Source organism: Varroa destructor, unplaced genomic scaffold (assembly GCF_002443255.2).
Source record: "Varroa destructor unplaced genomic scaffold, Vdes_3.0 BEIS01000005.1, whole genome shotgun sequence".
Lineage (NCBI taxonomy): Eukaryota > Metazoa > Arthropoda > Arachnida > Mesostigmata > Varroidae > Varroa > Varroa destructor.
The window spans coordinates 6,023,151-6,035,569 of NW_019211458.1; the positions used below are offsets into that span (position 1 = coordinate 6,023,151).

Here is a 12,419-nt window from a genome sequence, read left to right on the forward strand (position 1 = left end):
CTACAGGGTCGATTTTTGCCAAAGAACCGACTGAAGTCCAACATAACCGTGTACCTTCGAGGTTGCGAATTATCTCTAGAATTATTTGTTATGTCGTAACGCGGTTTCAGGTAGTATCACTTCAGTGGTGACAATATACAGTTGCGATAACAACACTTCCCGTTTAGCTTCCCGTTAGCGCTGATGGTAATGATAGTGTAACCAAACCGCAGGAAAATTTTTCAGATTGTAAAAATCTTATGTCTGTGTATAGTATGCTACATATACTGGATCGTAGTATGGTGCGTTTTCTTTTATTAGTCGAAGAGTACGAGTATTCTGTTCAATACGGGAACAGTGTTTTCTTCATGTGAAGCTCAAGACAAGTGTTAATGTATAGGCTTCGTCGTCATTGACTTGTTTGAGAAATTGAGCCGAACGTTCGGAGCGGTGTGAGAAGTTTAGAAAAGCAAAATGGTTTTGATGTCTTTGGGAACACTTTTGAGTTGAGTTGTGAATCTTTTACCATTGGTGAGCTACTGGAACTGTCTGGGTGGAAATGGCCGGGTGACTGTCTGTGTCTGCCTTTGGCTATGGACAAGTAGGAACGACAGGATGGTGGATAAAAATGAATCTGTGTGGTGTCGTTGATGCTGTTGATTGGAGGGTTGATGATATTGACCATTGCCATGGTACCGATGATGATGATGATGATGCGGATGGTTCTGGGTAGCCTGTACGAAAAGGGAATAGAAATAGGAAGCTGCTACTGCGCCTATGCATTGCGCACTCCTGTTCCCGTAATTCCTGTCGCTGCAATGATAACGGGCTGTGGTTCAGGGGTCGGCAAATCTAGAACAAGACGTTCTGCTATGGATAAAAAGAAAAGAGCTATTTCTTGTAAAATCTTTACAAGTCACCACGGTTACTTGACGATGTTGATGATGATAGTCACGCCGGCGGCGGTGGCAGCAGCAACGCAAAGAGCGGAGAGAGGCCTGGAGAGGGCTGGTATGAGTGGATAACACGGCGGTTCCCAAGCAGCCAAGTAGTAGTCGTACGATCATCTTTCGTGCGACAAAAAAATAATCCTTTACGATTAGTCCGTTCGTATTGTGACGGAAGCTTTCAAAGTTGTTGTAATGTGGACACGCTGACCTGCCATGCTGTCCGTTGTTGGTGTTTTGCATGATCTCCGAGGCTGGACTGTTTTGCGTTGTAGCCACCTGATAGCGCCGAGGATTATGTCGTAAGACGTTGGTTGCCCTAGCCGTGACAGCTCTATGCCCGCCTTGTTGTCCTCCTTTTTCGTGGCAGACCACATCTGTCGGGTCACCGTAGTACCGTCTTTACGAAAGCGTCTCGTTGTTTGCTTTTGCCCTTCTTTTTCTTTCCTGCGCTAACGGAATGGTGAAGGTCCTTCTAAACTAACAGACGTACCTCTATGCATATTTAGCAACAGCGTTTGAAGTATTCTTCTGTGTTGTTTCTTTTAAAGTGTGGACATGCTAGCTGAAGCAAATATTACGTGTCCATTCATCGAATACGCACTAAAAGGTTGAAATTTTGCCGTATGTTACCCATCGCCCAAAAAATGCACCATGCTTATAAATTTCACAGTGCAGTACCGGTGAAGGTTCTCCATGACCATATCACTACCGCTCCGTAGTGTCCAACAGCCATTTTCAAAGAAATTTTATAAATTATGACTTTCCAAATATAAATAAAAACAAATAAAAGATGTATTCATTTCGTATACATGAATTTTTCCCCTAGATATTTACTCGTTTCTTTACGCTTTATTTTTTTCAATTTATGACAATAATATACGTGTAGAAAACTAGAGCTATTATAAAACTATGTTATTAGGCGTAACAAATGCAGCTTGAGTATAACTAACAATAGTGATAACAGCAATCAAACCAACTTTGACCAAAGCCCCAGTAATACGACATGTATCACTTCAGTGCCATGTTTGGATCGTTCTCAAACAAAAAACATTGGTTACACATGAAATGGTCGCTTTTATGAATGATCTATTTATTAAAATCATTTATCAGTGCAATCTTGGAATGAAATCGACTTCGCTATAGCATTCTTCGTATGAATCATCTGTTCAATATAATAGCACAGCTTTAAGTAAAAAAAAAACCAGCCAAATTTATATCTTCTCACCAACATTATATATATATATATATATATGACGCACACTCTAAAAAGGAGAACAACCCTTTTGACTGTGGTTGGTGATGTGTTGTCATGCTCAGATATATCTGTGGCTAGTGAAATCCAAAATAGAGATTTGTTAGGGATCACGAGCATTTGTCGGAAGTAGCTGGCATCTTTACCAAGCTTTTGATTGGATTATGATTGAATTCGAGACCACAATAAGCTTCGCCATGACGAAACGACAGCACTCACTCATACGCTTAGCTTTTTACTGTATGAATATGTAAGATGAATCGAAGTTTTTCGTCCCGTAATCGTCAGGACCCCCATGTCTTCACAAACACTCATTAAATTTACTACGAGAGCATTCTGCGAATATTTAACCCATTTTTGTAGAATGATATCAATCTATAGTCGCCCAAAAGGCCATTCACCCTTACCCGAGTACAGTTCTTCTTAAATTTTAGAGATCTTTCTCTTAATGCTTTCTTTTAAATGCTTTACACCAGTTATATAAGTCGACGCTAATGCTAGAGAGGAAGCTACTTCAAATTTCAGGTACGTGCGATTTATTTGAAAAAAATATTTTCTCTATTTTAAATATACATCCCTAGTAAGATGACGAGCTTCTTGTTGACCTATAGGCTCAATGCATCCTAACAAAGTCGCCTTCGTGCCAATAAAAGGACACAGTTGTCACAAGTTAGTATTTAGGCGTTATTTAAAAATAGCGTTCTTCTTTCTTCAAAGGAAGCTTAGCAATACGTTTTTAGAACCGGTTTAATTCAGGCTTGTATGTTTAGTTATTAAATTACGATAGTGCGTATGTCGGCAGAGTTTCAAAAGAAACCGTTAGAATCGTTTGTTAGAGACGGCTTTAGGGTTTTTGCCAACGTGGGAATAAATTGCTTTCTGGACAATCTCGTCGGTTTTGAAGAAAAAGTATTTTTGGCGGCGAAGGTACGGTTTATAGGGCAAAGCATGCAGTTGAAAGAATGGAATAACGTATCATATGAAGGTCATTGTTTCCCGACACCGTCTCCATGTGGACCACACTGCAGTCGTCACCGGAACCATACGAACCGCACACATACAATTGTCGTCTACGCAAACAATGAGAACTGAAACGCTGCTAGTCTCTTTGAGTAAATATAGAAGGATTTATCTAAAAGGATCTAGAAGAGTTTTCCTTTATATTAGGCACTGCTGCTCGTCCACAGCGACGGTCGTTTCGTACATCGGAGCCAAGGATATCATTATATCTCGATATTTCTCCCTCTGTGAATGTTACATTAGTGCGCACCTTTCAATAGTAAGATCTTAATTTTCAGTGAAACTTTTTTGTCGTTTTTCGAATTCTGCGCCGATATCAACGTAGAGCAACAGATTCATGCTGGCCCAAGCTGCGGGTACCAAAAAGCACGTCTCCAGGCAGCTAAGCGATCTAAACAGACATCTTTGAATAATTGGAATAGCAATATTGCTCTCTACATGCTGAAGGTTAAATTGTTGTGAGTTTGCTCTTTATTGATCGGTGATGGTTGCTCTGATTGAAAAGTAGGGTCATTACTGTATTTCGTGCTTTTGGCATCGTTTTTCCTGTTTGCATTTCGATCCTATTCACTAAAGAGTCATCTCATGCAGACCTCATGTTAGAATAGAGATTGAAGGGATCTCCCTTGCACTCCGGCAGCCACTTAATCTCCATGAAATTTCAGATGTTCAATGATGCCAGAACCTACGACTTGTCGTACAGTTTGACTTGATTGATTAAGGCTGTCTCATAAACATAGTATGACTGGAAGGTACGTATTCGAGCTGAAAACCGGAGCCTGCTGGCCTATTTCGACCCGAAGATGACGGGGGTGAAGAATCGAAAACCATCAGGCCTCGGGTTCCGTGTCCAGTTGATTTAACCGGAATGAATATAATTACACTCGTTACTCTAACTCTCTCGTCGCGCTACGGGTGGTATTGTCGATTACGGAAACGTTGCCCTTACGAGAAATAGACGGAGAAAAACTAGAACAAGACAAAAGCTTCACGAGTGTATTTGAACAAGATAATCATAGACAATTAGTTATCTCACACCCGTAATCTGTAAGTGTCATATAGATGAGCAAGCAAACGCACCCTAATTTATAAAATGGCCCATTTAAACATAGATTTTGTTTATTTCACACAAATAAATACACGAATATTAAGCGTAACAACTATTGTAATTTCAAGCTTCGGAAACGTAGCGTAGCGTTACTGTTGTTACTTAAGCTGATTTGCGTTGTAAATCACCGATACGTAAAAACATCTCCTGCCATTCGAATTTATATCTAGTATCATTTTAGCACTTAAAAGGCTCAAATTGAACTACTTAAATTTGTTTGCTTTGTTAGTATTGTACGCATGTATAACAGCGCTAGTTATTAACAAAGCTTTTTGACAGTCTGTAAATTATCCGTCGGTAAGAAAACTGAAAACTACACCCTGATACCCAAATTCATGCGGTTGCCACGACGGCATCTTACGTAAATAATATTCTGTTATGTGCAAAAAATCTTACCCTTTCAAAAGTACACTCCCATATGTACGTGCCGTATGCTCAGGCGATCGATCAAGTAGGCAATTGACGTAAGGCACCAGAGACGACGCATTCTCAAGTGGGTTTACTCAATTATGGACAGCTTTTCTATAATCTAGACAAAAATATATAGATACATTAAATCACATCGTATTCTGGGCGAAGTCAACGTGCTAAACGGAAACGGATAAAACCCGCACTTCATAACGGAACACCAAGAGACAGGTATTAGTGCCGGTTAAAGTTTGTGGTTGGCCCAAGAGCCGCAGGCGAAATGCAACAGCGGGTCTTGACGTGCTGGACTGTTCCCATTATTACTGGGTCCGCGACGCGACGGGGGCGACGTTAGATCTTTGGTTATAACAGAGGCAATTACGAGATCGTGAACCGAGTTCGCTTGAGATTTTGCATCCACCTGAGTTAAGTTCTTACAATATATATATCTATATATATAGTTATAGGTAAATAAATACGCATGTTGTTATTGCTCATTGTATTCTATTTATAGGTAGGTAGATAGATAAAAGATAGGACTATTAGCGGCCGTCACCCCACATTTACGACTAAACAGAAAATGGTAACGTATCTGTGATCCTCAGTCAAGATTCAGTTCTTGTTCAAATTGCGGCTCCTGCAACTTAATTAAACCAATCGCTGAAATAGAATTATCGATAAATAAGCATAGCCGTAAGCACGTTTGCTACTTGTTGTCACTTAAGAGATACCATTTTTCCACTACGACTGTATTTGTTATTATGTAGTTATTTTCAACATACGGCTTCAAGGGTTAAAGTGTCCTTTGGTGAATTTTTGTATAAAATAAAAATAATAGATTTTAGGTTTAAGGCAGACTCGTACCTTACGGCACCTTAAAGCTATGTCCAAGTCTTAGTGAGGTAAATTATAGAGGACGCCATATTGAAATGCTATTCTTTTCAGTACAAATAAAAACCTAACGCATTTATAGAGTCTGCCTTAAGAGTGGCGGTCCGTGTCATAGATGTAAAGAGTTTGATCTGCAAAACCCCTCCTTGTGCTAAGAGCTATGGTATATCATCAATGTCATTATGTTATGCTCACCTCACCTATCTCTAAGAGCCACTGGTGATTCTACGCATTTTGCACAAGGCTATCTATAGCACGCCGCTATACGCATAGCGAACAAAAGCATTTTATTTCTATATATATATATATATATATATATATATATATATATATATCATCAGTAGAATTTTTGGCTGATCTCTTCATAAAATCATATCTGTGAGAACTTTCAAAACACGTGCGGGCAGAATACAACCTATACATGTATTCTATCCGCAACAAACAAAGCGCACTGCCAGCACCTAGATTTGAATTTCAGGTCCATATCAAGGCGAATCTGTGCGCAACATTGGGTATCTAGCTCTAGTAGAAGGTAGTGGTAGGTGCAATATGGGTTATTCCGTTTTTCTTACACAAGGGGACTGATTGATTTTAGTTCTTACTATTATCCAACAAAATGAATGAGATACACACAGGTCAGAGATTTAGCTCAACGTACGTTATTATATTTTTCCTTTTAACGAAATTATAAAATATGCTAGAGTAGTTAAGTATTTTTTTCAAATTTTTTGTAAGGCGCCTCGTTTTTCAGCGTTCCTCTTCTCTCAAAACTACATTTTCGAAAACAAACTGAAAGCAAAATTTCGGTCTATAAAAGTCTATTACATCATTACTCCGAACGCTATATATTTATCTATGGGGGTGTATATATATGTAATATATATAGACTCCTACATTCCGAGTGTATATGAAATTGGATGCTGCCGACAGAAGAATAGCTAAAACGCCTTAAAGTATAACTTAGCTTGGTAAGATTACGTATACGTCGAGTTAAAATAAGAGATCGGTGCTTCGCAGCCGACACGCCATATATCGCTATTGTCAACAATGTGTGGTTGCTTCTGAAAGAAATCCTGACAACTTCATTGATATTAAAGAAAAGCAGTGTTATCGATATATGCACTACGTCATGATCGTAGATTGGAATTGATTATATATACCGAAATCAAGCTGGTTTGGAGAGCTGCGTGTGCTCTTCATTCTTTGCCTTTTTCACACGACGACTGTTTAAGATGCTGAAGTTGGCAATAAATTATTATGAAGTACCGTCTTTTCAGAGAAACAGGCGCTTTCATTTAGTCCTATTAAATAATTTCCTCGCATCAGAAAATAATAGGGTACGGTATATTTGTTGGCTCATTTCACTCCGCCTGGAGGGTCTATATGGGCCGACAGTACAGATTTTTTCGAAAATAAATTGTGCTGAGCCTATTTTGACCACGCAATAGAATAGCTCGTGGTGAATATAGCAGTATAAACGTTTCGCTATCTTTAACCGTGGCACTGGACGACTTCAAACGATAGAAGAGTGAATTTTGGCCCATATGATGCCACTCTTCCCTATCGGTGGACCGCCGAGCTAAAACGGCCGCCATTCGCACAGCGTCTTTAATGACACATTATTTACCCGTAGTGCCGTTTAAGATGGTTGGCATTATGAATCGTGCTGCGCAGCGGCTAGAATATCGATGGGATTGCGGTTGAAGATAGTGAACTTCGATTTCTGGTGTCAGCCATCAAGACCATTCGTGGCATGGAAAATTCTGATGATGATGCCATAGTTTTTTCGGGATAGAAAAACAGGGGTCTAATGATACATTTGCAGCTGCGGTGTTTGTCGCGCGGACGCTCCATCAGGCAATGGTCCGAGAACTCTCACAGTCGTCCGAAGTTATTATAAAGTATCGCTGAGGTACGCTACGCACGATACACATAGGCCGGAAACCTTGTCATACGACGTTCGCGTCTGGAGTTAAATAAGTGGACAGGATCTATTTTTGCTCATTGCTCTACCAAATCACAGTTCTTCAACCGCATGCTAACGTAACAGGAAACGACGCATACAATCAGTTGTATTGCGTCTTTCTGTCGGAGCGTCGCGAGAACGAGTCTAGCTAATTTTAAACACTTATATTCTACTCCACGCTAGGTCAACCGTACAACTTAACTTCGAATGATATCTGCCAGCTGTGTAGCTCATTATGTTCGCACTCGTATATGTTTAAATCTATGATAACACATAGTTAATCGTCGCAGACAGTAGATTAAGAGCTTTTGTAAGTCAGTAGCGCACCTTTTACTCTAGCCTCACATAATTGTAGGCCTTATATATGGGCTTATTCAGAATCAAGACATGGAGCAACACTACTTCTATTTTTCTTTTTGATTTTTCCTAGATTTTTTTTAATGACAGATAGCGTTGACGCACAAAATTCGTTGTGGAATTCAAAAATATAGTTTTATTAATTTTGTTTCGTTTCCATCCTTCCTGAAACATTACGACAGCTGAATATTGATGCAAAATCGTGGCCTACAACCGCTTCGAATAAATACGACAGTCCCCGGTAAGGTGGTCGCCAACTGTGTTAAACTTCAACTATACCTATACATCTGGAGTAGGCTTTGTTTCTGAGTCACGTTAACGCTTTAGTGATTGATCGTTAAGGCAAGCACTGGCAAAAAAGCCATCAATATTCACAACGACGTCTCCTTGTTTTGATTAACCTATCCGAACGTTGTCCTAAATTCTGCAAACTACTCGCACACTAGGGGCTTATTATGTCATCTGTTATCATTTGGCGGCCCGACCGTTTTGGCGTGATCCATGGTCTTAGTGCAGATTTGCCCGATCGGTTTTCATCAAAAACACCAGCAGCTGCCTCGCTCCCCATTGAACACTAGCTAATATGAGCGAACAAAGTGCTAGCAACATCCAGCCAGATCCACGGTTGCGTCCTAATTGACTCGATTTTAATTTTTGTGAAGATGATTACATAAAAATCAAATTTGATAAGATTCTAACCGTTCTGCAGGATGCGCAACCCGACAGTGAATTTTCAGACACGTCGATGTTTTTCAAAAGTGTTGTTAACTGCTTTTGAGGAGTAAGCTCTAAGTAAGCCAAGGTTGTCAGCTCTGCACCCCTCTGACCATAATCTTTACCATGTACCTTCCATTGTTACATATCACTGCCTGTTTCATTTTCCGAGATCATTTGTCGGATACATACTTTCAGTGAATTCGTTAGAATTTTAAGTTAATGTGAGTCGTTAGTGGGCTTAAGTTTCGATTTCATATGTAACTATTTTCTTTTCTAAACGGTAATCCGCGCTAACGAGCAGGTCATACATACGCGTCGTTGACGGAATCGCAACGTTAGATTTTCATTTCAGTAATCTAAATCAAGCTAAATATACTGAAAATATACGAGACGTGGTTGACCTTCGTATCAGTCTTCATGTCTACGTTTTCGGAAAGAGTAGACTGACCCGCTATTACACTCTGACATTATCAACAACGCATTAAAACGCAGCCGATGCAGGCCGCCCATGTTACGGTTTTTCCAGAAGCAACGGTCTGTACACGGAATTCAGATCGGTGACATGTAACTTTTGTTGTCATTCTCCCCAGTCAGAGCTTAGAATCATTTTGCCTAAGGCAAATAGCGATGTTATTCTTAGAACCCATTTCCGGTTGTTGTTAAAAATAATCTTCATTGCCGCAGTAGCTTGTAGCTTATGTACTCATACTGGGCTATCGAATATTTGGCAACATGAAATTTAGTGAAACGGGAATGGCCCCCGAAGTGAGTGGCCTTCGTGCCTATGGATCGAGTCGAATTTCTACAGACGACGACACAGGAATGATTGAGTTGCCAGCGGACACCGTCGTCACCGTCGAGGTCTTCGGAAGCAGCTTCAGCAATTCAACCATTTTAGCGTTTACTCATGTCGCAGGTTAGTGGATATTTTAGTCTAAATGTGACTTGTCGGTTTGGCTAAAAAAGCAAGAACAACAGCGCACTTAAAATTAAAAAAGACCTTTACTTGAATTAGAAATTCCAAATAAATAATATAACAACTGAATGTGCATTATTATTATTAGTATGTCTTTTACAGTATTGGTGACATCATACACAGTCGCATAAATTCTCACAAATTTGGTGACATTGTTTGTTTACGCATACTATATATTTTGTCAGATACTTTATATATTTATGTTCATTTCTTCAGGTCTGTATTAGGTGCCTGTAAGTAAATTTGTACTCATGAGTCCTACTATGTTTCCGATTCACCAAGGTCTTTGCCTTCGCGATTCGCCAACTGATATGCTCCATGTTTTACGGCCCATTGAACCTTTTCTTCTGGGTGCATTAAATTCCTTCAACATAAATATATGGAGCGTCCCGTCGAAATTTGGACAAACCTTATGGAGCTATTCGTTGTAATATGCATCTGCTAATCCGCTCAGCCTGCTATAGGACAAAGTCAGGAATCAATCGTAGTGGAAAATAGTGCGTCGTTTTTGTAGTTTGAGCGACGTTAGAGCTATCAGCAAATCCATTCACACGGGACGAACTCCCACCTAAATTACTTAAACTTCCTTTGCCACTGAGAGTGACAGTCCATAGTTATTATCACTTTGCATGCAGTTTGCAAAAAATTCGAAGAAAATTTTCAAAGAGAGCCCCTCTTGCTAACTAGCTCGTCTAGGTAAGCTACAACAATTCGTCTTCTTCGGGCTTCCTGTGCCCTTTAGACTTAATCGCCAGTCGTCTGATTTCATATAGTGTGTTTATTTACTACAAGGCTAAAATTTAATTCCGGGTCTTTTCGTGTGGAATATGTTTGAGTGACACTTTCAGTTCTGAGTTCTGAGAATTATCTATACCGCTTGACGCGCTGTTACTGCTAAAAAAATTGTGAAAATACTAAGTGCTGAGTGACAAAAGTCTCAAAGACAACGCATTAGAGAAATTCTGAATTTGATGCTTCGTAGATACAGCATCAGTACTACATGTACATTACATTTATAGACAAAAAGTCCCAATGAGGGAAATTTGCCGAGTAGAATGGTCCTACCCAGAGATATCTGTATAAACGTTATGCTAAAGACCGCCTATGCGCAATAAATCTGCTTGAAAAATGCTTGTAGATAATGATCGCGTAAACAATATTTAACTGCAATGATGTCCTAGTGGAATTTGCTAAGATGCAAAGGTTAGTACCACAATTCTGAAAGTCACTACATTGCTTGAAAACTTTAGAAAAATACCCGTTTGCTATACGTATATTCCTTGTGCTTACATTCATATACCATAGTATTGTTAGAAAACATGTAATATCAATCTACGTAATGGGTGTGCATACAATATTTATTAATTCAGTAGATTACCTTTCGGTTTCAGCCGATCGCGGCGTGTCGTGCGCCGATATGGCCTTGTCCCAGGTAATCAACTTCAATTCTCCAACGGTCCAGCTGGATGGAAACGTTGCCGTTCTTCGAATGCAATTTCCCGCTTCGCCAGCCGATACACAGATCTACCTCTGCGTGAAGTACATGACTGAGAATGGAGAGCACACTGGGTGTGTACTATTTCACTATTCAACTGGTCAATACCTATAGGATATAAACGAGTAGAAATAACTTCGGCTGCATATATTGGACATATATCTACTTATCGCTCCTAAACATAATTAAAACTTTTTATTTTCATTACTAATACATCGATATTGAGTGGGATCCGTCTGGCGACATATGGGGTCACGAAACTCACCGGTATATTTTTTAGCTTTTCATACCTTAATCATGCACGTCAGATTTTTCCCAGACTTACCGACGTTTTTCAGTCAACCCATGGTTACCAACGGTAGTCCCAAAAAAGATATCCGTGTTTTTTTCGAAGATGTTTTTTTACAAGACTATCGACCATGACTTTTGAACAAAAAGTTAGCTACACCAACTAAATCAATGTTTACTGATGATCCAGTAAAATATTGTTTTAGTGTATTTTGTAGAACCAATAAATTTGTACTACAAATAGTCGAACGTTAAGCTCAGGAATAATACTGAGAGTAACAGCAGTAAAGAAACAACGTTTAATATCGGATTTTCTTTCGACTTAAACGTGGCTCAGGATCCGCGGCAACTAAGTAAATAGTACTGTAATAAAGCAATGGCCAAAACTTTTCTTATTTTTTTGTGTTGTAACACTATGGAAGTTAGAGTTGAGAAGTGGTTATTCTTTGATTGAAATCATTGTCAGTAGAAGATACGTTTCTATCAATGTTGTCTTATCTCATTAGTTCTCTTCCAGATTGCCGTAGCACGCCAATATTGTTAATATAGTCATTGTCCCGTTGCTATTACGAAGATAATTTATGTTGCGTCGAGAAGTTCTTAGGAATGATCATTTGTTTCCATCCTCAGTTTTGGTGTTTTTCAGAGAATTTTATTTACTATACTTACTTCGCTATACTAAGAGATGACTGCAAAATAAGTGGGAATAAAGGTAAAGATTATTGTGTGCGTTTTAATGAAACCGACTGGTCGCCATTTTGTTTTATAGGACCTTAGCTCTGAGCAACTCGTGATCCTGCAAAATGTAATAAGTACAAATGTAGCACAAATGATTCCACCAAACATTTTTATATTGGCACAACTGTATGGTGTGGAGAGTTCTTCTAGACATAACATTTAAGTATGTGTCATATCTTACTCTGAACTACTGCCGCAATATAAATAAATAGGTAAATATAGTAGATCATCTAGTGTTCAGATATATTTAGTAATGGGTTAAAATATGTGTACT

The 12,419-nt window shown here is 39.2% G+C and overlaps 1 protein-coding gene across 7 annotated transcripts in view; it reads left to right on the forward strand.

The window, feature by feature from the left end:
• LOC111250688 (metal transporter CNNM4-like) overlaps positions 1–12,419 on the forward strand; it is a 49,207-nt gene that overhangs the window by 20,358 nt on the left and 16,430 nt on the right. For 6 of the 7 annotated variants that reach the window (XM_086990600.1, XM_086990601.1, XM_086990602.1 and 3 more), the window contains 2 exons: positions 9,392–9,564; positions 10,998–11,193. In XM_086990600.1, the coding sequence (XP_086846726.1) occupies positions 9,392–9,564; positions 10,998–11,193 (369 nt within the window). The remainder of the gene's footprint in view (positions 1–9,391; positions 9,565–10,997; positions 11,194–12,419) is intronic. The other variant, XM_086990603.1, reaches the window with a different exon arrangement.